General features: G+C 37.9%; 2 protein-coding genes across 2 annotated transcripts; one reads left to right on the top strand and one right to left on the bottom strand.

Annotated features, from left to right (window-relative positions):
- Nucleotides 1-30: 30 nt before the first annotated feature.
- LOC134741543 (ATPase family gene 2 protein homolog A) lies at nt 31-14,136 on the bottom strand. Its single transcript, XM_063674370.1, has 2 exons — nt 13,655-14,136; nt 31-2,344 (listed from the first exon to the last, which is right to left on the bottom strand). Exons 1-2 carry the CDS (start codon nt 14,010-14,012, stop codon nt 453-455), a joined length of 2,250 nt encoding a protein of 749 aa, XP_063530440.1. The 5' UTR covers nt 14,013-14,136; the 3' UTR covers nt 31-452.
- Nucleotides 14,137-14,515: 379 nt separating this feature from the next.
- LOC134746498 (gamma-secretase subunit Aph-1) lies at nt 14,516-25,739 on the top strand. The gene is made up of 3 exons (XM_063680911.1): nt 14,516-15,211; nt 15,523-15,696; nt 24,710-25,739. Exons 1-3 carry the CDS (start codon nt 14,990-14,992, stop codon nt 25,034-25,036), a joined length of 723 nt encoding a protein of 240 aa, XP_063536981.1. The 5' UTR covers nt 14,516-14,989; the 3' UTR covers nt 25,037-25,739.
- Nucleotides 25,740-25,980: the final 241 nt, after the last annotated feature.

Below are 25,980 nucleotides of genomic sequence, written 5' to 3'. Positions count from 1 at the left end.
CTAAATTGAGTAAGTTAATAATAAACAGAATGATTGTATTATTTATATTCAAATAGTTTTAAGATTTCTTACATGTTAAATAAATTACTTGATAGTAAATAGGCTTTTCTTGAACTTGAACCACATTATTTTACATTTTAAACAACTGCCATTTACTGTAGATATATCATATACACTCAAAATATTAATAAAATAATAATTCATTGCTAACAACAGTTATAACATCACTTATAATTATAAGATCAAGTTTTGTGGAAACTACATCCTTGGTCCAAAACCCCTAGTACGAGTGACGGCATCTAGCACGCAAGATGAACAGCCCCTCTTTCTAATTAATACAGTTAGAATGAGACTGGTAGTCTTATCTTATTGTCGCGTGACATTGACATATCTTATACCTTCGTACAAGTGCTCGGGGTGCAGTATAGGCAACTAAAGAACACAGGAACTCATTATCCAGACTTTTGCCCCAAGGCAAACTCTTCATAAACCTTCAATAATGTTTCTGGCGTTCTAGGCTTGAAGTCCTTCAAAACGTTCTCGAAATGCTCCATAGTGACTGCAGGACAATCCAAGTCTTTCTCCAGAGCTTTCAAGGCCGCCTCGTGGCACAAAGCCTGGAGCTCGGCCCCAGAAAAACCTCCAGTTCTAACTGCTAAGCTATGTGTGTTTACTTCCATAGTACTCATTTTCTCAATCTTTAACTCTATAATTTGTAATCTTGTTTCAAAATCTGGTAAAGGAACATAGATTAATCTGTCTAATCGCCCTGGTCGAAGTAAGGCTCGGTCCATCCTGTCAGGACGATTTGTAGCAGCTAATATTGTCACGGAATTCAAAGGCACCACCCCATCCAATTCTGTCAGCAACTGAGCTAGTACTCTCTCATGCACACCCTCTCCTGCTCCTCTTTCGCCCCCTATGGCGTCCATTTCATCAAAAAATATAATCGATGGGGCTACTTGCCGCGCTTTTGTAAACAAATCCCGTACGGCTTTTTCCGATTCTCCCACCCACTTAGAAAATAACTCTGGACCTTTTATAGACAGGAAATTAAGTCCACTTTCAGTTGCTAGCGCTTTTGCGATCATAGTTTTAGAACAACCAGGAGGTCCGTAAAGGAGAACGCCACCTGGCGGACGAATCCCCAGGCGACGGAAACTTTCAGCATGCTTGAGGGGCCACTCAACAGCTTGTCGTAACTTAAGTTTCAAGTCATCTTGACCTCCTATATCAGTCCACCTTACATTTGGCACTTCAATCAATAATTCTCTCATGGCACTAGGTCTTACTATAGTGAGTGCTGCTACTAAATCAGTCTTCTCAATAGCTTCACCAGACCTTTTTACACACTTTAGGGATGCTTGTGTACAGAGGTTTACTATGTCAGCTGCCACATACCCATGGGCCAAATCTGAAATGGACTCAATATCATGTATTGATACCTTGTTAGGTATATTTACAAGCATACTCCTTAAAATATCTTTTCTTCTTACTCTATCTGGAACTGGTATTTCTATTTCTTTATCCAGTCTGCCAAACCTTCTTAGCATAGGGTCAATTGCGTCAGGTTTTCTAGTTGTAGCTAATATGAAAACTCTGTGATTTTCTTCATGCAAGCTGTCTAAGAGTGCTACAAAAGCAGAAGTAATTCTTCTCTCCTGCTCCGTGCTACTTGAAGTTCGCCTTGGGCAAATAGTTTCAATTTCATCAACAAAAACAATACCTGGTTCATTTTGTATTGCTTTGTCAAACAAAGACCTCATAGTACCTTCAGTTTCACCAAAGTATTTACTAAATATGGCTGGCCCATTAATTTCTACATGAAAACAATTCATTGTATCTATTAGATATTTACACAAGGCTGTCTTACCTATACCAGAGTGCCCATAGAGCAAAAGACCTCTGGTTGGCTGAAAATTAGAAGCAAACCCCTCAGTGTTGAAGGATATCTGTATAAATGTTTGTATTTCTTCTAGTATATCACCAACACCTCCTAATGCTACTGGTTTTTTCTTAACTTTCTGTACAATTTCCTTTTCCATAAACCATATGGTGCTATCTTTGAGAACAAACCAATTTGTAATAAACTTATCATTTTGTTCATTACATGTTACACTTAATACCTCTATTTGTAACTTCTTACCAAAGTAATAGTACACTAAAATGGTACCAACACTGATAAAGTGGTTGTAAAAATGGTGTTTCAATATGTCACAAATATCAGTGTCTGTCTTGTGGTTTTTTATCCTAACAGTTACATAGCTGGCATTGGGGATCTGGCCTTCAAGTACTGACACTGTTACATCCTTTATGCTGTCCTTGCACCAAGCTCCAGAAAGATCTGAAAATGTATTGTATATTACTTCACCAACATTTATCAATTATAAAACAACAGCTACAGCATTTATTTGTCTTTGTCATGGCTCTGTTACTGAGTTATAGATGTTTTTTTATGTATACATGTACATATTTATATATAATTATCTATTATATATATTGTTGTCCTTATTAAAACCTCATTCTTCACACAGAATGATGGTTGCTAAGCAACAATGTTTTTCTAACAGTTGTGTCAGATTACCTAACTATTTCGATTCAATATATATGTTGTACATTTTCTTTAGAGCATTCGTTTAATTTATAATACGTATTAATTTCCATACTGGTAGTCTCCATTGCTTCCAAAATATAATAACGCGTCTCTGACTTTAATAGGTGATGTGCCAAGCATAATGGATCATAATTTAACGACTACAAAATTGTTGATCGGAAATCTCGAAGGCAAAAGTAATTGGTCAACTTGGAAATATAAAATATGTATCGCCTTAAGGAGCATTCCAAATGCGTTGGATGTTGTCGAAGGTAAATTAACGAAGCCCGCTCATGTAGAGGAAGCAGCAGCGGCAGCGGGGGCAGGAGACCAGCTTGCTACCTATACGAAGGCTGACTGTAGTGCTTTGCTCCTCTTAACAAGCAACATGACTGATGATACTCTTCAAAAAGTCATGCGGTACAACACTGCTCGAGAAGTCTGGTTAGAACTCCACAGATTGTTTGACGGGACTAGTGAAGATAAAAGCTATAACTTATGCATGAGCTTCTTCGGATTCAAACGGAACTCAGAAGATGACATAGCGACGCATATGAGTAAATTAAAGAATATTTGGTCCGAACTTAATCAAGATTTGAAAAAAGATGAAAATGAGTTACCCGAACTCCTCTTGATCTGTAAAATTCTTGACACACTAAGCGAGGAATATTCATCATTTAAAAGTAGCTGGCTCTTGGTTCCGAAAGCAGATAGAACAATAGAGAGTTTAACAAATCATCTTTGTGCTTACGAAAGATCAATCAAAGGTAATTCCGTACCTGAACAAGAAGCATTAGTTGCTCACTCGAATAATGTACGAGTAATTGATAAGAAGAACAAAGATAAGAAGATTAAATGTAATTACTGTTCAAAAATCGGTCATCGCGTAAAGAACTGTCAAAAATGGATACGAGATGGCAAACCTCCGAAGAACAGCAATGCACAGAAGGGCGAAAGTACGCCATCTACTTCCCAAGCGTCAGTGGTAAATATGACAGTTATGCTGGTGCAGGAAGAAGTATCAGCCGTTGAGCACGACAAGGACAATTGGTACGTAGATAATGGTGCCACCAGCCATATTACTAATAGAGGTGACTTGTTCACAACTTTTCATAACTTTGATGACACGCATACCGTTACAACAGCCAATGGTCATGTTTTACAAGCCAAAGGAAAAGGATCGGTAGTCTTAGAAGCAAATGTCAATGATAAAGTCTCTACTGTCACATTACAAGATGTATGGTATATTCCAGGTATCCAGAAAAATCTATTCTCGGTCCTAGCGGCTCACGATAAGAATCCCGATAGCAAGTTTATATCTACAACTCAAAATTGCAGTATATCTATCAATGGAAATGTCAAGGCTATCGGAAGACGACAAAAATGTGGTGGTCTCTATAAATTAGATGTCAAAAATATCATACCAAAGAAGATGGTGGCCTATCTAACAACAGAGACTCAACTTTACCATGAGAGATTTGCCCACCAGAATAAGCGGCATATTAGAACGTTTGTGAAACGAGAATTAGGGATAGAGCTTCCCATAGATGATACTTTATGTGAAAGCTGCATATTTGGTAAATCGCACAGACAGAAATTTGGTACGAGAACTAGAGCATCACAGCCAGGTGAGCTAATTCATAGCGACGTGTGCGGACCATTTCCCAACTCTATCACAAATTTACGTTATTTCGTTCTGTTTCGTGACGATTACTCTGGATATCGTCTGATATACTTTATGAGAGCCAAGTCTGAAGTAAAACAGAAACTTGAACAAATGATTTTAGAAGCACGCAATGCTGGTCACGCAATAAAGACGCTTTTAAGTGACAATGGCGGTGAATATGACAATAAAGATGTCAGAGAGATTCTTGCTAAGAATGGAATCAAACAGAGGCTGACAATGCCATACACGCCGGAGCAAAACGCTTGCTGTGAACGCGACAATCGTACTTTAGTCGAAGCAGCAAGAACGATCATGTACAGCGGCGAAGGTTTCCCTCAAGCGCTTTGGACAGAGATCGTGAACACGGTGACATACGTCATTAATAGAACGGGCCCCTCCAAAGTCGAAAATAAGTCGCCGTTTGAAATATGGAATGGTAAGAAGCCAAAAATATCCCACTTAAAGATAATTGGCAGCATGTGTTATGCTCACATTCCAAAACAAAAGAGACAGAAACTTTCGAAGAAAGCACTTAAAGGAAGACTCGTCGGATACGATAATGATGACGGTTATCGTATATGGGCAGCAATAGAAAACAACAAATATAGGCTTATACGATCTCGCGATGTCATATTTGAGGAAAAGCCGCTCAACAGAGAAAACTGAGATTAAAGTTCAACAGAAATCTAGAGATTTGAAATCCAATGAACTGGAGATAAAGATAGTGTCACCAGAACACCGTCCAACATTAAACTTTGGTGTACCAGTACCAAACGACTTACCAATATATCGCCAAGAAAATATATCGCCGTTCGAATTTAGGGAGGAAAATGAAGTCGAAGATTCGATAAGAGTCGGTGAAATTCCATGTCTAAACGATGAAAGACAAGAAGTCGAAGATTCGCTAAGCGCTGGTGAACATCTAGAGCTTTATGAGGAAAGACCAGAAGGATCCATGACAGCTGACGACGAAGCATCAGCTGAGGAGATGAATCCAATCGCGTCTGCGTCTGTTCCTGTTGAAGAAGAACCAGAGGGAGAAGCATTCTTTGACTCCGTAAACTCTGATACGGTACAGGCCAGATACGACTTAAGACGAAGATCGACCCTTCGACCTCCAGAGAAATTCGACGACTATGTATGTAATATTGACACTTTTACAGATCCTCAGTCTTACAGAGAGGCTATAAAGAGCCCTCTGAGAGAAAAATGGGAGGATGCCATGAAAAAGGAGTTAGCATCTTTAAAAGAAAACGATGTGTGGACGCTCAGTGAACTACCATCAAATAGAAAGGCGCTCTCTTCAAAATGGGTGTATAGAATCAAGAGAAACCCTGATGGCTCTGTAGATAAATTTAAAGCGCGCCTTGTGGTAAAAGGCTTTAAGCAGCGAAAAGGTGTTGATTATGACCAAACATTCAGTCCTGTCGCAAGGATGGCAACAATAAGAGCGCTCATAAGCGTTGCGGCTAAGGAAAGACTGGTACTCACGCAATTCGACGTCTCAACAGCATTCCTGTATGGAAAACTTCAAGAAGACATATACATGGATCAGCCAGATGGCTTCAATGATAGCTCAAAGAAAGTCTGGAAGCTAAAACGAAGTTTATATGGTCTGAAACAAGCACCACGCTGTTGGAACTCATGCTTCGCTGAAATTCTTTTAGATTTAGGCTTCACACAGAGTGATGCAGACAGTTGCCTATTTGTTAAGAAGATGAATGGAAAGAAGCTTCTTATAACTTTGTATGTGGATGATGGGCTAGTTGCTGCTACAGATGCAGAAGTTACTAACGAATTTCTAAAAGACTTGCAAAAAAGGTTGAAGATAACTACAAAACCTGCATCCTACTACTTAGGTTTAGAAATTATACAAGATGACGATGGATCTATCAGCATAAAACAGGAATTTTACACTAAGAAAATTCTAGAGAGGTTTCATATGGCTGACTGTAATCCCCTATCAACTCCCATTCAAAAGGAATCAGTGACACTGACTACTGAAACAGGGAAAGTAGTAGAACGGAAAAAGGACTTTCCATATCGAGAAGCAGTAGGTGCTCTGACGTACCTGATGGTAGGAACTCGTCCAGATATAGCATATGCGGTTGGGATCGCATCTAGAAAACTTGAGAACCCTGACGAGTCGGATTGGCTCATGGTCAAAAATATTTTTAGATACTTAAAGGGAACAAGCGGTTTCGGTATAAAGTACAAATCAAACCATCCCGAAGACTTTATTGTTGGGTATAGTGATGCTGACCATGGAGGAGATCAGACAACAGGACGATCGACTACTGGTGTGACTTGTTTATACGCGAGAGGCGCTGTTTCGTGGCTGAGTCAAAGACAACCATCAGTCTCAATCTCTACAACTGAAGCTGAGATTGTTGCAGCCAGTGAAGCTACAAAAGAATTAATTTGGCTCCAGAGAATATTCAGCCAACTAACACAGATCAAGGAGATTCCGACTCTCTTCGTTGATAACGAGGCTGCTGTTCGCCTTGCCTATAATCCCGAGTTCCACAAAAGAACCAAACACATACGGATTAGACACTTCTTCGTAAGAGAAAAGGTTCTCGATGGACAATTAACTGTGGAAAGGATATCCACAACGGACCAACTGGCAGACATGTTTACAAAACCAATGCCAAGACCAAGGCTTGTTCTGCTGAGAAAAAGAATCGGCCTTACACACATTGTTGAGGGAAAGTATTAAAACCTCATTCTTCACACAGAATGATGGTTGCTAAGCAACAATGTTTTTTTAACAGTTGTGTCAGATTACCTAACTATTTCGATTCAATATATATGTTGTACATTTTCTTTAGAGCATTCGTTTAATTTATAATACATATTAATTTCCATACTGGTAGTCTCCATTGCTTCCAAAATATAATAACGCGTCTCTGACTTTAATAGTCCTTGTCTCTCCTGTCTTATTTATTGCATGATTTGTGTAATAACCATAGGTATATCAGTTTTAGGTAGAAATTTAGAACGAAATATTTTAATATAAAATCATTTAACACATTTGCAGTGGCAATAACCTTGTATCAAGTCTGGCCCAGTTGAAAGTGCCGCAGTGAGTGTGTTAACTTGTAAACCACTCAATTTATTTTATTTCATAGAATATAATTATAGATAGATAGATAAAACTTACAACTAGAGAATAGCAAAAAAGGTAGTGACAATAGTGACATAGAAACAGTGAGCCACAGATAGAAAAGATTTTTTGAATTGAATGAGGGCTATCGTTTTTTTGCTCACCAGTTGGCGCCTCTGTTGATGGTGGTCCAAAAGACTAAAGAACAGCTGTCAGTCATTGAAGTGACAAGTGACATTTGACATTTCGAACTATGGAAAAGACCACCATCTACACTAGCGCCCCTAGCGGCGAATTCATACGCGTTAGCCCTCATTGAGAAGAATTAGACCCCTATTTGATTGGGCTAAATCATTCAGCTACAGCTGGCAACCCCAGGCTAGCATACACAAAGTACTCGGAGCTCTGCGACTTTTTATTCGAAATCAATATGTAAAATCATATAAAAAACAGTGTTGGTGTATTTCAAAGTTTTAATAGCCAAAGGATTTCAATAGACGGATTTACATCAAAATTGGATCCCGGTAAGAATCAACAACTGACCGTTTTACTTCGAAGTTTGACAACAAATCTTACGTATATGCCATACTCATTTCTGATTGGACGTCACGCTTGACAGGCGTGCACTACTACCAACCGCAAAAGCAAAATTAATGATACCAGTAGAAAAAATAAAACAGTGTTCGTTCAGAAACTGCAAATCGATTATATACCATCGATTTAATAAGTAATTTACGCAAAATAATAATGAACTGTTCCGAATGTGGTATAATTATCGCCAACACCTCGGAGTTATTGAGTTGTATATCTTGTAAAGAAAATTATCATTACAAATGCCTGAATATAACCACAGCCGTTTTTATGAGAGCAAACTATGAAATGAAACGCGACTGGCGCTGCGCCATCTGCACAAATGTCACATCCCGACGCAAACATATTATCAATCCGGAGCACAATCAACTGGATAATACATTCCTGAATGAAACAAACATGTCTACAGATCATTTATTACATATGGACCACACCAACCTTACCCACTCGGGCGACACTCAGAACTTCCAACTGTCCCAACGGCGCTTTCAAAACTGCAGCATGACCGGCGACAGCTTAGAACAAATCGGCGCTCTATTAGATGTTAAGCTTAGAAATAACAACATTTCAATTATAAATGAACTGAAGGGGATAATTATATCAGAAATAAACAGCACAGTCAATCAGCTCAAGCACGAATTCAACCAACAGAGCTTACAGCTCACTAGTCGCCAAGATCTTCTGGAACTGCAATTGCAAGAAACAACCGCTCAAATAAATATGTTACAACAGGAAAATAAAGTCATTAAAACACAGCTACAAGAATTACAGAATCGTCTGAATCAAACGGTCAATGTTAATTATCATAACAATCACAGGACAATCGTTTTATATGGCTTGGATGAGTTTTGCAATGAAAACGAGGATGACATATGTTACCGACTCAATAACATGTTTTACGACTTGTTAAATATTAACATAAACGGGTTTATTGAAAGTGTAAAGCGAATCGGAAAACGAGGAAACCGCCGTCCTCTTGTCATCGAGCTGATAAGTAGACGCATGAAAAATTACATCATGAAAAATTCTAGCGCATTTAGGAATACAGGATATTCCATTTCGGAAGTCCTAGATGGACACGCTCTAAAGTATAGACAACAACTAAGAGACTGTCTCCGCAATGCCCGCGAAAGCGGAAAATACGCTGTCATCCGTAATAATAAACTATTTTACAAACATTAATGGAATCGAATAGGCTTGTAGACGTGATGCATAATCACGGAACATAATATGAAAACTGGTGACGAGGTACATCTCGCTGTTTGTAATTATCAATTAGCTGCACATTACTCAAGACATAACAGGAATGGAGGACATTCATACTAGTTAGAAATACTCATAAATATGTAGTTTTACCAGATATTGCCCAAGCCTCCATCTCAAATATTATTGAATGTTCGGGTATAGAACTAGTAGAACATAAGGTAATAGTAATTTGTGTATATAGAATACCTAATAATAATTTATCAAGATTAGACTTATTTCTAAATAAATTACATAATATTCTAACCAAAGTCTGTTACAAAAACAAAAAAGTTATCGTTTGCGGTGATTTTAATATAGACCTGTTACAAAGAACGAAACAATCTATTCTATTTAAAAGCCTCTTAGAGAGCTTCAATCTAAAAATAGGAGTACTAGAGCCGACACGGCTTGGTAGTAACACCTGTATAGATAATATCCTACACAATGTACCCGGAACTAAAACAGAGGTGTTAGAATTGGCTATCTCTGATCACACAGCACAGTTAATGCGATGCCCGGTCAAAAGAACATGTAGATTTTCTAACTGGTATATTGTGAAGAGAGATTATAGTGAAGAAAATTTGTCTAAGTTTGTAGAGTGCGTAGAAATACTCAGTTTTAATGACGTTTATATGACAGATGATCCCAATATAGCATTTAATTATTTCATGGACGAAATCACACTATTTTACAATATGTGTTTTCCTTTCAAAAAAATTAAAGTAACCTCGCACAGTCGCCCTAGATGTATAAGTAAAGGTATAAAAAAATGTTGTAAGAAAAAGCGAGACCTCTGGAAATATAGATTGCAGCCAGACATAAAGAATAAAAAGAACTTTCAGCGTTACTCCCGTCAATTGAAAAACATCATATTGTTAACACAAAAATCGCAAAACGACCATTACATACAGAATTCTGCAAATAAATCAAAAGCAACCTGGCAAATTATCAACAACCCGAAAACTAGACGCCCAAAGGAGACTATCGAAAAAATAAAAGTTGGCAAAGTTATCACAAATCCGAAAGATCTAGCTGAGGCGTTTAATAGTAATTTTATCAACCAAACACATTTGAATACTAATAACGATTTGAATACTACATCATATGCTAGAAGACCTTAGCTACGCAAGCCTCGAGGTTGGACTGAAGATGAATATGTCAAAGACCAAAGTCATGACTAACAGCACAAAACGTAGGATTGAGGTAAACGGAGAACACATTGCATATGTCCATGAATACCTTTATTTGGGCCAAATAGTCTCTTTCCAGGCGCGACAAGAAAAAGAGGTCGACAGACGGACCGAGAACGCCTGGAAGAGCTATTGGTCCATGAAACACCTCATGAAGGGAGACCTACCTCTATCACTCAAACGTAGGCTCATGGACATGTGCATACTTCCAGTCCTCACCTACGGTGCTCAGACTTGGTCTTTGACGGAAGCTCAGAAGTCCAAACTCGGGGTTTTGTCAGAGAGGTATGGAGCGCAGCATATTAGGTGTGAAACTCGGGGATCGCATCCGGAACACCACGCTGCGCTCTAAAACCCAAATAATAGATGTAGCTCGGAAAGCGGACAAGTTAAAGTGGGACTGGGCTGGTCATGTCTGCCGCATGCCGAATGACTTGTGGGCCAAAATAACCACAGAGTGGGTGCCCCATGAGTCAAACCGGGGATCCGGCAGACCTCGTCGGCGATGGCGGGATAACTTGGACTCCTTTTTGAGCGACTGGCCAGATGTAGCTCAAAACCGGGAGGAGTGGAAGAAGAGGGGGGAGGCCTTTGCCCAGCAGTGGGACACAATAGGCTCGTAATAATAATAATAATAGGGCAGCTTGTGGCGAGCTGTTGGGGAGTGACGACCCCACGGACCCGAGTGCTCCAGAGAGTCGGTCAGGGTCTCCGTCTCCGGCGTGTCTTCGTCGGTCGGAGTGGACCCCAAGGGGACCCGCAGGACTCTCAGCTCTGGCTTGCCTTCATTGGCCGTCCAGAGGGGAGTCGTAAGAGCTATATGCTCCAGGGGTGGAAGTGAAAGATGCATAAGACGCGAGTTGGCACAGTGGCTGGTAACAGCCACTGGGTAGAAAGCGGCGCACACCTCTCGACACCCCTGAGCCGCTCACACCGGTGTTGCTCCTGGTCGTCTTCACGACGGCAGTTTCAGGGGCCCATCTAGTCAGCGGCAAGTCACCACCTGCCTCGATAACGTGTTTTAACATTGTTATGGCAGGTGTCCGGACTTCTTTACAATAGCCCAGTCTCATTGTCCACCCAAACTTCAATCCATAGACCGGTATACTGTTCACTTTTTCTACAATAGTCCCAATGCCTGCTGCGACCGGTTCATGGGTGTCTATTGTTGCGCCTGTGAACGGGTTCCAGCAGGCGTTCTACATGACATTAAAGCTCTCCAAGGGGCCTCTACGTGTTGGATTTATATCCCCACGCAAGCCTATCAAAAGACCGGGATGCATAGGCCCGTGATATCCAAGGAGATACAAATAATAATAATAATAACGACAAGCCGAATTTAAAGAATAATAGTAATCAATATAATAATAATAGAAATAATAATAAATTGCGATGACATCCGTATAATTATAGATTCATTAAAAAATACACATAGAACAGGAATCGATGGGCTAACAACCAAGGTCATTAAAAGAGTAAAGCACGTTATCTCGAAACCTTTGGCTTTCATAATAAACTTATGCATTGAAAAAGGAGTATTTCCAGACAGGTTGAAAACATCTATTATTAAACCCCTCTATAAAAAAGGTGATAAACTGGATATTAATAATTATCGACCGATAGCGTTATTACCAATATTTTCAAAAGTTTTTGAAAAAGTTATTTATAATAATATTAGTTCGTACTTTGAAAAGAATGACTTATTTGCTAAAGAACAGAAAGGGTTTCGGAAAAACAAATCAATAAACATGGCTATATATGAATTACTACAGATAATTATGGCAAAAGTAGACAAAATAATACCGGTATGCGCAGTATACATGGATACGACGAAGGCTTTTGACTTCGTCGACCATGAATTATTGTTAAAGAAGCTATACAGATATGGTATACGAGGTAACGCCCACGATTTGATCAAATCCTATTTAAGTAATCGGAAACAAATTACTCAAGTGAATAGAATATGCTTAGATAGTAAAACTGAACTAACGTTGTCATCAGATACACAAGAAATAATACGCGGGGTACCACAGGGTAGCGTTTTAGGTCCCTTACTGTTCAACGTATATATTAATGACCTCCCACTAGCCGTTGACTATCCTATGATACTCTTTGCTGATGACAGCACAGTAATTATCTCAGGAGAAGATTCAGATTTAGAGACGTACCAATTGAACATTAATAGAACGCTTGAACGAATAATTGTATGGATGGACAAAAATAATTTAAAAATTAATCTATCTAAAACAAAAATAATGCATTTTAGACAAAGAGTTAATAACACAATTGATTTAAATATTAATTATAAGAATACACAGATTGACGAAACTGAAATGACGCGCTTTTTAGGATTACATTTAGACAATAAATTGACATGGAAGAATCAAATCGATATAGTATGTAGTAAACTAGACCAATATTCCTACGCTTTATATAACCTAAGGAAAGTAGCTAATCAGGCTACTGTGCTTACAGCGTATCACGCATATGTAACGTCCACTTTACGGTATGGAGTTATATTCTGGGGAAACTCCACAGATAGAGAAAGAGCTTTTAGAGCACAAAAGAAATGTCTTAGAGCAGCATGTTATAAAAAACCTTTAGAGCCATGTAAACCCCTGTACACAAAACATCAAATATTAACTTTGCCTTGCCTTTTCATCTATGAAGTAGCTATACACGTAAAACTTAACAATCAATATACAAAACTTAATAGCATTAGACATCAAGGAGAAATATACGCGAAACCATATAAAACGGCCTTACTTTCCAAAAGTGTATATGGAATGGCACCCAAATTATATAATAAACTCCCAAAATCCATCTTAGACTGTAATAATTTACAACATTTTAAGAAAATTTTGCATGACTTTTTATCAAAAAAAAGCCTACTACTCCATTCAAGAGTACCTCTGTGACAAATTTTAACATTATAGCGTAATATTACATATGAGACCGCTTTTGTTAACTTATATGTAAATATATTGTAATTTGCATGACTTATGTTTTAAGTAGTAGTAAGTAGTTATAAGTTTAACTGTTTGTACGCCTAATGGCAAGACCATGGTGATTCCATATCATTATGTTCCATCATTGTATATACCCATGTTCAACAGACAATAAACGAATTATAAATTATGAAAAAAAGAGTAGAAATAATAAATAAATTTATTTGATCCCTATCCGGACAATTCGAATAATTAATCACCCAGTAGTCAACAAAGCATTCTATTAATAAGAAATATCAAGAATACACCACTTACCAGCAGCGGGCAGAATAACGGCAGCTGGTGCCGAAGCTTTAGACGGCCACATACGCTTCACCAGTTTTGGCGCTCCCTGCCTGCTCAACTCTAAAGGCCCTCCAATCACAGCACCTATGAGAAACCCAGCAGACGGATGTACAAACACAGCGTCCTTAGGCGTACCCTCCGGTGGAGAGCCAGCCCGCTCCAGCCAAGTGAAGAGCTTCCCATCTTCCACATATGGACACTTCACTTGGTTTTTCTCGCATTTAGATTCCACGTGAGTATTCTTATCGTTGGAGGTTATACTTCTCCCACAGTGTTCGCACTCCACCCATAATGATTTCTTAACTTGTTGACTACTTTTAGGAGGCATAATAGGATCTTAATTTATAATACATACAACTTTGTTATGTAAAACAGATTACAAAACATTACAATCTTATTATAATATAATAAAACTTTACAAAAATTGATGCGACGCGAGGTGTCAAATAAATCAAAACAAAAAACCGAGTACTCCGAGTAGAGTAGGGCCCCGGGCCCCTTACGAGCGTTCTAAAACTTTACCATTACAATACGCTACAAGACTAGCAACCTATTTTAATTTTTCAGCAGGATCCCAAAAATTTTAAAATATATTTAACAATACACAACTTGCAAAGTTTAATGTTTTAACATTTTTATTTTTTAAATGCAAATCGAATTGTCGTCGTGGTTAAATAATTTAACCGCAATTATATTTGGAACACAAACGCTCCTATATGATTGATAATGATAAATGCACATGAATTGTCAACATGACGTTTGCAGTTTAGAGGTGGCTTGTTGCGATTTTTCATGACTAATGTTATCATAAGACTTCCGGTTCGAGCGCCATCTTGATAGTTAGCATCGTGATTAATTACTTTGTTTTTTGCTTATTAATATTGTTTAAAGTGTAATATCGATAGCTTATTATACAGTAAACTAATGTGGTAGTGTGCAGTGAATGGAGAATTAATTTTGAAGCGCGTTTAACCACCATCTTGGAGTCAACGGCCGGTAGTCCACGTGCTTCTTGTAAAGACTAGCTATCGATTTACAAGAGCTAACAAATCACCGTACACTGTCTTGTACAACCGTACAATTTTTGTCGTTTGTAAACCTCTCAATACCTTGATACTGGCGAAATAGTCCCACTGGGCTGAAGCCATAATTTTAAAAGAAGAAGAAGAAGAATGTTATCATAAGAATCACTATTTTTAGTATAGCATCAATGAATTGAACCATATAGCGTCAGTTATTCACCATCAATATAGTATTGATAATTTTACTTTATTTTAAGTGTATTCGAAGTAAAAGTATAGTAAGATGACTTTCGCCGAATTCTTCAGCTGTTCCCTGCTGGCCTTTGGGCCTCCTCTCGTAATGTTCGCAATGACAATCGCCAATGATCCTGTGAGGATTATTATTATGATCGCAGCAGCGTTTGGGTGGCTACTGTCATTCCTGTTATCGTCACTTGTGTGGTTCGCTGTAGTGCCTTTACGGACATATTTAGTGTTTGGAATGGTGTTTGCTATTATATTTCAGGTAAACATTTTGATTATTAACTTATTCTATCTGTAATTTTACCAATGTGAAAGCAATAAATATATTATATTATATTATATTATATTTATTATTATAACAGATCAACGGTCAAGTACACGGAAATTCTAGTGTAAACTAAATATTAAGGTTTGAAATAAATGTTATATTTTGATTTTTAGTTATCCCAGTAATGGTCCCTAGTTATATGATGAAGATTGAAAATGTAAAAATAATGTAATGTAATGTTAAATGTATGTGTAATGATAAGATTTGATCATATCTTCTTACAATCTAATTAATACTTATTACAGGAGCTCTTCCGCTATGGCATGTATGTGCTTCTCCGGAAGACTGAGGCTGGCCTGAAGGAGATCTCGGAGAATCATGAGATTGGCAGTAACAAGTTGGAGATGGCTTACGTTTCTGGGCTGGGATTTGGAGCAATGAGTGGTGCATTTGCTCTTGTCAATGTCCTAGCTGATTCGGTAAAACACTTTATAATTCTATTATCTCCTTTGAGTTTTATAAAAGTTTTATATAGTTTAGTTACATAGAAAGAACTGGCAACGTCTAGGGCCTTTCCCAGAGCCAATATTAAGTAGATTACTTCAACTGCATCAATTTGTAGTATTATTTATTTACTCCAAAATGTATAATAAATAATAATAAAATTCGTTTATTTTCAGACAACTCATAGGTCCATAGCATTGTTAGTAAGTTCTTAACTAAAAATTAAAACTAAAATTATTAATACTAAATACTAAAAAACTAAGATACTACAACTAAAATGAGTTAGTATTACTTAATAACATTTTAATTTGGACAATTCAAAATTAAAATTAGCATTGCAAAATTAGGTACGTCAGACATAGGTAAAAATAAAATCAATTAATAGGATCATGGATTAAAATAATAAAAATAGAAGTAAAAAACAATAATAATAAAACATGTCAATCCCAAATTAAATTTAAAGTTTACCAATTAAAATTTAAATTTACCAATTAAAATTTACAAACGTCGAGTGAAGTCCGATCCATCGTTTTTGCATGGGTGAATCCCACCTATCGGCAAACCCCTTTAGAAGGCTGCTAGGGCTCCCGCGCATCCTTTCTAACAATGAGGCGCAGCGCTTCCTCATGATCGCATGAAAGCCATCAATTCCCGCCTCCGTAAACATGCCCGAAGCACTGCACCTCGGATGCAGCCACAGCAACGCTCTAAATGCGTTATTATATTGCACACGGAGTGCGCTGTACGTCCTCTGGGCATAATTGACCCAGAGATTGCAGGTGTAAAAGCACTGGCAGTATGCCCTAAATAGCGTTGGCTTTACTTCTCTAGTACACTTTGCAAATCTCCGAGCCAACATGTTGCAGCGAACGGACAACGCCCTCCTCTCCCTCTCTATGTCCATATTGTCCGAGAGGTCCTCAGTGACCCAGTGGCCACTGGTGGTATAGATTTAGATTTATTTATTTCATAATATTAAATTACATTATAAATTATTTTAACTTAATCTATACGAATTTATATGATTATATGAATCATTGTCAATAAAGTATTTGTAACATGTAATTAGTTAAGCCACAATAACACTACACAAATTCTGGGTCATTATTCTATTTAGTGGATTGATACTACAATCAAAGATAGATATAACTCCGTAATAGATGGATACAGTCTAAGGAAAAAACGTGCCTCAAAAATCAAGAAAATTTGTTTCTCGTTCAGAGGTCGCTACTAGCTTTGGCCTACTGTCGTATAGATGGCGTTGACGGTTTCGTTTGTTATTTAACAATTGTGAACAGTGAAAGAACATAGGTCAAAATCATAAAAATAATTATAAAAAAAAAAGCCTTTTATTTCTGGGTTGAAACTTAATCTAAGTTTTTCTAAACCCAATATGTCTAATATCTAATGATCACTCCAGAACCCTCCTAAGAGGTATAGGCCTCTTCCAGAATCTGCCACTTTCTTCGGTTTTGGGCCTCCCATATCCAGTTGGCCCCCACTGTTTTAATTATGTCGTCCGACCATCGTGTCAATGGCCGTCTTCTTTTCCTCTTTCCGTCTGGACCTTTCCAGGCCGTTGTGTGAAAAGTCCACCTCTCGTCTTGGAGTCTGGCAACATGGCCAGCCCATCTCCATTTTTGTTTCTGGGCCTGGCTTAGTGCGTCTATAAGCTTAGTTTTTTCTCGGATTATGGAATGTCTGATCTTGTAAATTTTTCTTATTTTTAACCGACTTCAATTTCATAGAAGGAGGAGGTTCTGTATTCGGTTGTGGCTATTTTTTTTTTTTTTATGTTAGTTCACCGATTACTCCGAGACCCGTGGTCCGATTTGAGTAATTATTTTTTTGTTCGAAAGGAGCTACTTCCAAGTTGGTCCCATATTAATCTGGTTCTGATCTGATGATGGGATCCCTGAGGAATTAAGGGAACTCCTCAATTTTTAAAGGCACATGTATGGTGATTTGGGTGTTTTCATAAGCAACTTGAGCATTTTCTCTCGAAAACGACCAATTTGATGAAGTGGACCTGATGATGATGATTGTTTTGATGATAGTGATGATGATTTTTTTAATGTAGGATGTTCAGCGATTACTCCGACACCCGTGGTCCGACTTGAACAATTCTTTTTTTTGTTTGAAAGGAACTACCTCCAAGGTGGTCCCACATTAATCTGGTGCTGTTCTGATGATGGGATCCATGAGGAATTGAGGGAACTCCTCAATTTTTGAAGGCACATGTATGGTGATTTGGGTGTTTTCTTAAGCAACTCGAGCATTTTCTCTCGAAAACCACCAATTTGATGAAGTGGAGCTGATGATGATGATTGTTTTGATGATAATGATTTCAGCGATTACTCCGGCACCCATGATCCGATTTGAGTAATTCTTTCTCTGTTTGAAAGAAGTTACATCCAAGGTGTTTTCGTAACATTTTTTGTTTTGATCTGATGATGGAATCCGTGAGGAATTGAGGGAACTCCTCAATTTTTAAAGGCATGTGTATGGTGATTTCGGTGTTTTCTAAAGTAACTCAAGCATTTCCTCCCAAAACCCACCAATTTGATGTAGTGCAACTGTAGCCTAACCACGAGTGTGACACTAAATATTCGCTAGCGTCTTCGTAACTTTGTACACTAATATTCCAGTACGAGCGAGATTCATAAACAGTAAGTTACGCACACGATAGCGAATATATCAATGTCAATCTCGTGGTAAGGCTACGGATGATGAAGACTACGGACGAAATGTGGAACTTCCCTCGTATGTGTATTATGATTTTTGATGTAGGTAGTGTTGGAAACAACCAAAGAGACTGAGAAGTGAGGGGTAGGTGTGAGAGGTGAAGGTAGCGGGTATTAGTATTTGGGGGGTTTCGGGGTTGAGGGGAGGTGAGTTGATGGGTCGAGGACTGAGGGGTTGGGAGTTAAGGGATTGTGGGTTAGGGTTAGGAGTTAAGGGGTCTGGGGTTGGTGGTTTAGGGTCGAGGGGTTCAGTGATCAGGGGTTGATGTGCTGTGAGGTTGAGTGATCGGGGGGGTTTGAGGGATTGGGACAGTGGCGGGGCGGAGAATAGATTTAGTGACAGGAATGATTTCCCAGACGGACTCGGGGAAAATTCCGATTATTTAATAAAGTTTACGAATTTAGAGTTAAACATGGTTATGTTTTTCATTCATGCGTCACGCTCTTAACAATGTCAAAACTAAAAATGGAAAAATAAAAACTTTAATAAAAAAAAAGATAAACCTATTTAGGGTTCCGTGTTTAAGTATATGCGTTACCAACTGATATGTTTGAAGTCGGTGCCAAGCCAAGTAGTAACAATACCAGTCAAAAATAATGAGCTTTATGTATATAAATCCCATTACAACTGTACAAATATTATAAACGTGAAAGTAATTCTGTCTGCCTCTTTGTTACCTTTTCATGGCTAAATAACTGAACCGCTTTAGCTGAAATTTGGCATGAAGGTTCCTTGAATTGTTTTATATTTTGAAATGTAGTCCTCTGGATAAGCGACAGAAAATAACTCAGTCCCAATCCCACACTTGCGTGCTATGGACTGTTCAAGAATTAGTAAGAAATGCTCTTTAAGAAATACGATGACAAATAAACGCATTAGATTTACACTTTATTTAAGATTTACACTAATGTGCCGACAAGCATGGTACGAACTGCGCCAAGAAGGTTCAACCGTGTGTTCTGTTCTGAGGTGTGTTCTTAAATACCTACAGAAAGTTCGTTTATTGTCGTCGTGTAACGCTGCGTCTTACATAGGCGAACAGTCGCGAATGCGAAGCGAAGCGACACGGCGCGGCGCGGCCGGCCCAAGGCGTTCGCGTTCGCAAAGAGATCGCCCACGTAGGACACTTCTAGAGGTATCAAAGGATTAATTACGGCGCCGCGCCGCGCCGCTTAGCGTTCGCGTGTTGTTCGCCTACGTAGTACGCTGCGTTAGGCAATCCAACGTACATACTTATATAGCCGCAGCCTTTATCGAATTGCACCAAAATCACTATGAATATATGGTTCAAAATTTGGCTTGGCACCGACTTCAAACATATCAGTTGGTAACGCATATACTTAAACACGGAACCCTAAAAAGGATCATATTTTATTTCATCCTTTTTGAAGTCGGTTTATCTTTTTTTTTATTAAAGTTTTTTAAGTATACTCCGTTCCATGCCCCTTTGGCATGAAACTATCGTCCTTTTGGCTTTGAAGTGAATTTCCATGTTTGGCATGCATAGATCATTGTTGGGAGTATGCACATATCCATTACCTTCTTCTTAAGCTTGATAGGTAGGTCGCTTTTTAGGGTTTCTTTTAGACTCCAGTACTTATTCCAGTTGTTTTTAGTTCTTCTCTCAATTTCCTGTTCGTTTGCATTTGGGTTGAAGCTTACTTGTTTTCCCAGGTATATGTATTGGTCGACATACTCTATATTTTCATTTTTTATTAGTTATCTGATTTTTGTTGCTATTTGACATAACTTTAGTTTTGCTATAATTCATTTCAAGTCCAACTTTTTTGCTCTCTATGTTCAATGTGTTCATCATATATTCTAAGTCTTTACTACTTCTTGCAAACAGGGCCAGATCATCCGCAAATCTTAGATGTGTCAGGTTTTTTCCTCCAATATTTATGCCAAGTGATTTCCAATCTAGCTGTCTGAAAACTGATTCTAGCACGGCTATAAAAATTCTTGGGGATAGTGGGTCTCCCGGTCTTATCCCTCTCTTAATGGGAAATGATGGGCCAATTTTGTCAAGTTGTATTTTGCTGGTACTATTCATGTAAATGTTTTTAATTACAGCTATGTAGGTGTTGTGAACTTGTTGTTTTTCTAGTGTTTCCCAAATGGCTGAATGTAGTATAGTGTCAAAAGCCTTCTTGTAATCAATATAGGCTATATAAAGTGGTGTGTTGAATTCTTGGTGTTTTTCTATGATTTGTTCCAACGAGTGTATGTGGTCTACTGTTGAAAAACCCCGTCTGAAACCCGCTTGTTCAAGTGGTTGGTGTCTATCTAGGATGGTGCTTATTCTTTTTTCTATAACTGATGAAAAGAGTTTGTATAGGATGGGCATTAAACTTATCGGTCTATAATTGTTAACATCGTTAGGATTCCCTTTTTTGTAAAGCAGTATTATGTTTGATTCCGACCATTGACTTGGAATCTCTGTAGTTTTCAATATAAGGTTAAATAGGAATGTCAGTGGAGTACACAGGAGAGACTCTGCGGCTTTTATGGCTTCGTTGCTCAGGTTGTCTGGGCCTGGGCTTTTGTCAAGTTTCAGAAGTTGGATGGCCTTTGATACTTCGTTCTTCGTGATATTTTCTAATTCATCTTGTTGTTGTATGTTGTTGTTTTGCAGAGTTGTATGATCTTGGCTTGTACTTATATTTGTGTTCTCATATTCTTTTGTGTTATATAAATCTTTGTAGAATGCTGTGGCTACGTCGAAGACTTCTTTGCGGTTATGAGCTGTTGTTTGCTGGTTTGCTAAACTTTTAATCCAGGTTTTGTGTGTTTGTAATTGTTTATAAGCCTTTTTTAAGCTGCTTGTTTGGGTGAGATGCTTTTCTAGTATTCTAAGTTTATAGTTCTTGTAGTCGTTTTTGATACATTTATTTGTTATTTTGTATAACGTCCTAAGCTCGTTTTTCATGGACCGTGATTTTGGTTTCGTTTTTTGTAATTGCTGTCTGCGGGACAAAAGTGCTTTTGTTCGTTCTGACAGAACCAGGTTTTCTTGAGATTCTTGACTTAGTCGTTCAATTTGTTGTATGCTGGAGTATATTGCGTTTGTTAGGCTATCATAGTATGTTTGTACAGTGTTGTTTCCTTTGTGGTCTGGGGCAAGAAGGTCCGGTATGTATTTAGAAAGGTTCAATTTGTATTTCTCTATATTCTCTGTTTTACATAGTGTTGATTTGATGTTTATTTTGCTGTTGAACTGGGATCTGCTCTTTCTAGTAGAATGAATGTTGATAGTAGACCTGACCATCTTGTGGTCCGATGGGTAGTTTATGTTTAGGACTTCAACGTTTTGGAACATTTTTGGTTGGTTTGTTAATATGTAGTCTATCTCGTTCTTTATTTTTCCATTTGGTGAGCACCAGGTCCATTTGCGATTTGGTCTTTTTTAACCGACTTCAATTTCATAGAAGGAGGAGGTTCTGTATTCGGTTGTGGCTATTTTTTTTTTTTTTTTTTATGTATGTTCGCCGATTATTCCGAGACCCGTGGTCCGATTTGAGTAATTCTTTTTTTGTTCGAAAGGAGCTACTTCCAAGTTGGTCCCATATTAATCTGGTTCTGATCTGATGATGGGATACCTGAGGAATTGAGGGAACTCCTCAATTTTTAAAGGCACATGTATGGTGATTTGGGTGTTTTCATAAGCAACTTGAGCATTTTCTCTCGAAAACGACCAATTTGATGAAGTGGACGTCCACTTAGTCATCACGTGATGATGATGATTATTTTGAAGATAGTGATGATGATTTTTTTAATGTAGGATGTTCAGCGATTACTCCGAGACCCGTGGTCCGACTTGAACAATTCTTTTTTTGTTTGAAAGGAACTACCTCCAAGGTGGTCCCACATTAATCTGGTGCTGTTCTAATGATGGGATCCATGAGTAATTGAGGGAACTCCTCAATCCTTAAAGGCACATGTATGGTGATTTGGTCGTTTTCTTAAGCAACTTGAGCATTTTTTTCTCGAAAACCACCAATTTGATGAAGTGGAGCTGATGATGATGATTGTTTTGATGATAATGATTTCAGCGATTACTCCGGCACCCATGATCCGATTTGAGTTATTCTTTTTCTGTTTGAAAGAAGTTACTCTCCAAGGTGTTTTCGTAATATTTTTGGTTTTGATCTGATGATGGAGTCCGTGAGGAATTGAGGGAACTCCTCAATTTTTAAAGGCACGTGTATGGTAATTTCGGTGTTTTCTAAAGTAACTCAAGCATTTCCTCCCCAAAACCACCAATTTGATGTAGTGCAACTGTAGCCTAACCAATTGTTTGACATTAAATATTCTTCGTAACTTACTTTGTACACTAATATGCCAGTACGAGCGAGATGCATAAACAGTAAGTTACGCAAACGATAGCGAATATAACAATGTCAAACTCGTGGTAAGGCTACTGATAACTTCCCTCGTATGTGTATTATGATTTTTAATGTAGGTAGTGTTGGAAACAACCAAAGAGACTGAGAGGTGAAGGTAGAGGGTATTAGTGTTTGGGGGGTTTGAGGTTGGGGGTTGAGGGGAGGTGAGTTGATGGGTCGGGGACTGAGGGGTTGGGAGTTAAGGGATTGGGGGTTAGGGTTAGGGGTCGGGGTTGGTGGTTTAGGGTCGAGGGGTTCAGTGATCAGGGGTTGATGTGCTGTGAGGTTGAGTGATAGGGGGGTTTGAGGGATTGGGTTAGTGGCGGGGCGGAGAATGGATTTAGTGACAGGAATGAATTCCCAGACGGACTCGAGGAAAAATCTGATTATTTAATAAAGTTTACGAATTTACAGTTAAACATGATTATGTTTTTCATTCATGCGTCACGCTCTTAACAATGTCTTAAAACTAAAAATGGAGAACTAAAAACTTTTATAAAAAAAAGATAAACCGACTTCAAAAAGGATGAAATAAAATATTATCCTTTTTAGGGTTCCGTGTTTAAGTATATGCGCTACCAACTGATATGTTTGAAGTCGGTGCCAAGCCAAGTACTCCAAGTAGTAACAATACCAGTCAAAATAATCAGCTTTATGTCTATAAATCCCATTACAACTGTACAAATATTATAAACGTGAAAGCAATTATGTCTGCCTCTTTGTTACCTTTTCATGGCTAATCAACTGAACCGCTTTAGCTGAAATTTTGCATGAAGGTTCCTTGAATTGTTTTATATTTTGAAATGTAGTCCTCTGGATAAGCGACAGAAAATAACTCAGTCCCAACCAATCCCACACTTGCGTGCTATGACTGTTCAAGAATTAGTAAGAAATGCTCTTTAAAAAAATACGACGACAAAACGTATTAGATTTACACTAACGAGCCGACAAGCATGGTACGAACTGCGCCAAAAAGGTTCAACCGTGTGTTCTGTTTCTGTTCTGAAGTGTACAGAAAGTTTGTTTATTGTCGTCGTGTAACGCTGCGTCTTACATAGGCGAACACTCGTGAACGCGAAGCGAAGCGACGCGGCACGGCGCGGCCGGCCCAAGGCGTTCGCGTTCGCAACGAGATCGCCCACGTAGGACACTTCTCTCTAAAAGAATAGGTATCAAAGAATTAATTAAGGCGCCGTGCCGCGCCGCCTTTTAATACGTAGTACGCTGCGTTAGGTAATCCAACGTACATACTTATATAGCCGCATCTTTATCGAATTGCACCAAAATACCTATGAATATATGGTTTAAAAATTGGCTTGGCACCGACTTCAAACATATCAGTTGGTAACGCATATACTTAAACACGGAACCCTAAAAAGGATAATATTTTATTTCATCCTTTTTGAAGTCGGTTTATCTTTTTTTTATAAAAGTTTTTTGAAGTATGTGTTCATAATTGACAGTTGATTCTCAAATGCAAATTCCACCAGTTTCTCACCTCTTGCATTTCTTGTTCCATACCCATTGTTTTTTATTATCTTTCTCTCTTCTTGTAGTCCCTGGCCTACTTTAGCGTTAAAATCATCCATTATTATCACCCAAAAAAGTAATTAATGCAAATAAAAAAAATCATTTATCCATATTTAAATACATTTTATCGTATTTTTATAAATCTTAATTTTTAGTTTTAAAGCGTGTCAACTGTCGACAGATGGCAGTGAATTTACTGGGGTTACAAAATTTACTATGACAGTACCGCTCTAGTATAAGTTACTCTATGCTACAATGAACCAAGTAATTTCACACAGCTGAAAATGGACTACAAGTAATTTGACAATAACCACTGAATTTGTTTCAGGTTGGACCAGGTACTCTAGGCCTTCACAACGGCACAGAATATTTTTTTGTTACAAGTGCTGCCATGACACTCTGCATGATCCTGCTCAACACTTTCTGGAGCGTCATCTTCTTTAGTGGCCTTGATGACAAATACTATCCAAAGATAGTCTGGGTGGTTGGGTCCCATTTCTTTGTATCAGCATTAAGTTTACTAAATAGAAATGAACTGTATGCAGCTACTATTATACCATCATATATAGTGCTGATAGTAACAGCGTATTTAGCGTACAGGTCCGCAGGAGGTACTGGTAGAAGCTTTTTGCAAAGCTTTTCTTCCAGAACATAGAATAGGAGTTACTAAGTGGCCCAGTGCCTATATTGTAAATGATCATTGATCTCGTGAGATAACCTGGCCTGTACATTTAGATGCTGAACTTCCTACGCGTCAAAAGATTCATTTTCGGAAGTACTAGATTCCTTTTCGGTATTAAATCATCAATCAAGTTTGCATTTGAAACAAGGACTTGTTTCCTGATTTACGAAGTTGTGATACCTGACAAAAGAATGTGTTGTGGAGAATGAGTACCAATAGCACCATTACCTACCAATATCCTTCAAATCGATTGGTACTCCTAATCGGAGGACTGCCGTTGGGTTTTGTATTTATACAGTGTCGGAATTTATATCTTTTAATTTAATTATTTTCTAATAAGTTTTAAAATATAAGATGTTAATCCATTCCTAATTAAACTATATTCATATTTTTTTTATTAGTATTATGAAATTCATGAAATATGCATAACGGGTTTGTGTATTTACCTTAAAATTGGGCAATGATATGTATTTAATAGGAATTTATTTCTTTTTAACAAGCCAATGTATAGAGAGACAATAATGAAATTAATGAGATAGATAGATGAGATAATAAAAGCTTATAAATTAGGTTTAACATTAATTTATTATAAATTCAAACTAGGCCAAGTTTAATTGTACAAATTGGACGGAAAATTCTTAATTATCACAAATAAAATTAAACATACTAAATACCATTCCTTTTTTATTTCATAGAAATACGGTCTTGAAGAATTCAAATGCCACCTACTATATGTTTTACGAGTTTCCAATTTCTGCACAGAATTATTTTAAATACTTGTTGTTGCAGACTAACTTCTGCTTTAGTGATGACACAATTAAATAGTAATTTCATTATAAATAATAATTATGTCAAGGATAAGGTTTATAAGTCACACAATATAATTATTATGTCAATTCTAGCCACATGTGCACTCT

Source organism: Cydia strobilella, chromosome 1 (assembly GCF_947568885.1).
Source record: "Cydia strobilella chromosome 1, ilCydStro3.1, whole genome shotgun sequence".
NCBI classification, from domain to species: domain Eukaryota; kingdom Metazoa; phylum Arthropoda; class Insecta; order Lepidoptera; family Tortricidae; genus Cydia; species Cydia strobilella.
Note: the sequence above shows the minus strand (reverse complement) of the source record. Positions and strands in the feature narration are given on the sequence as shown.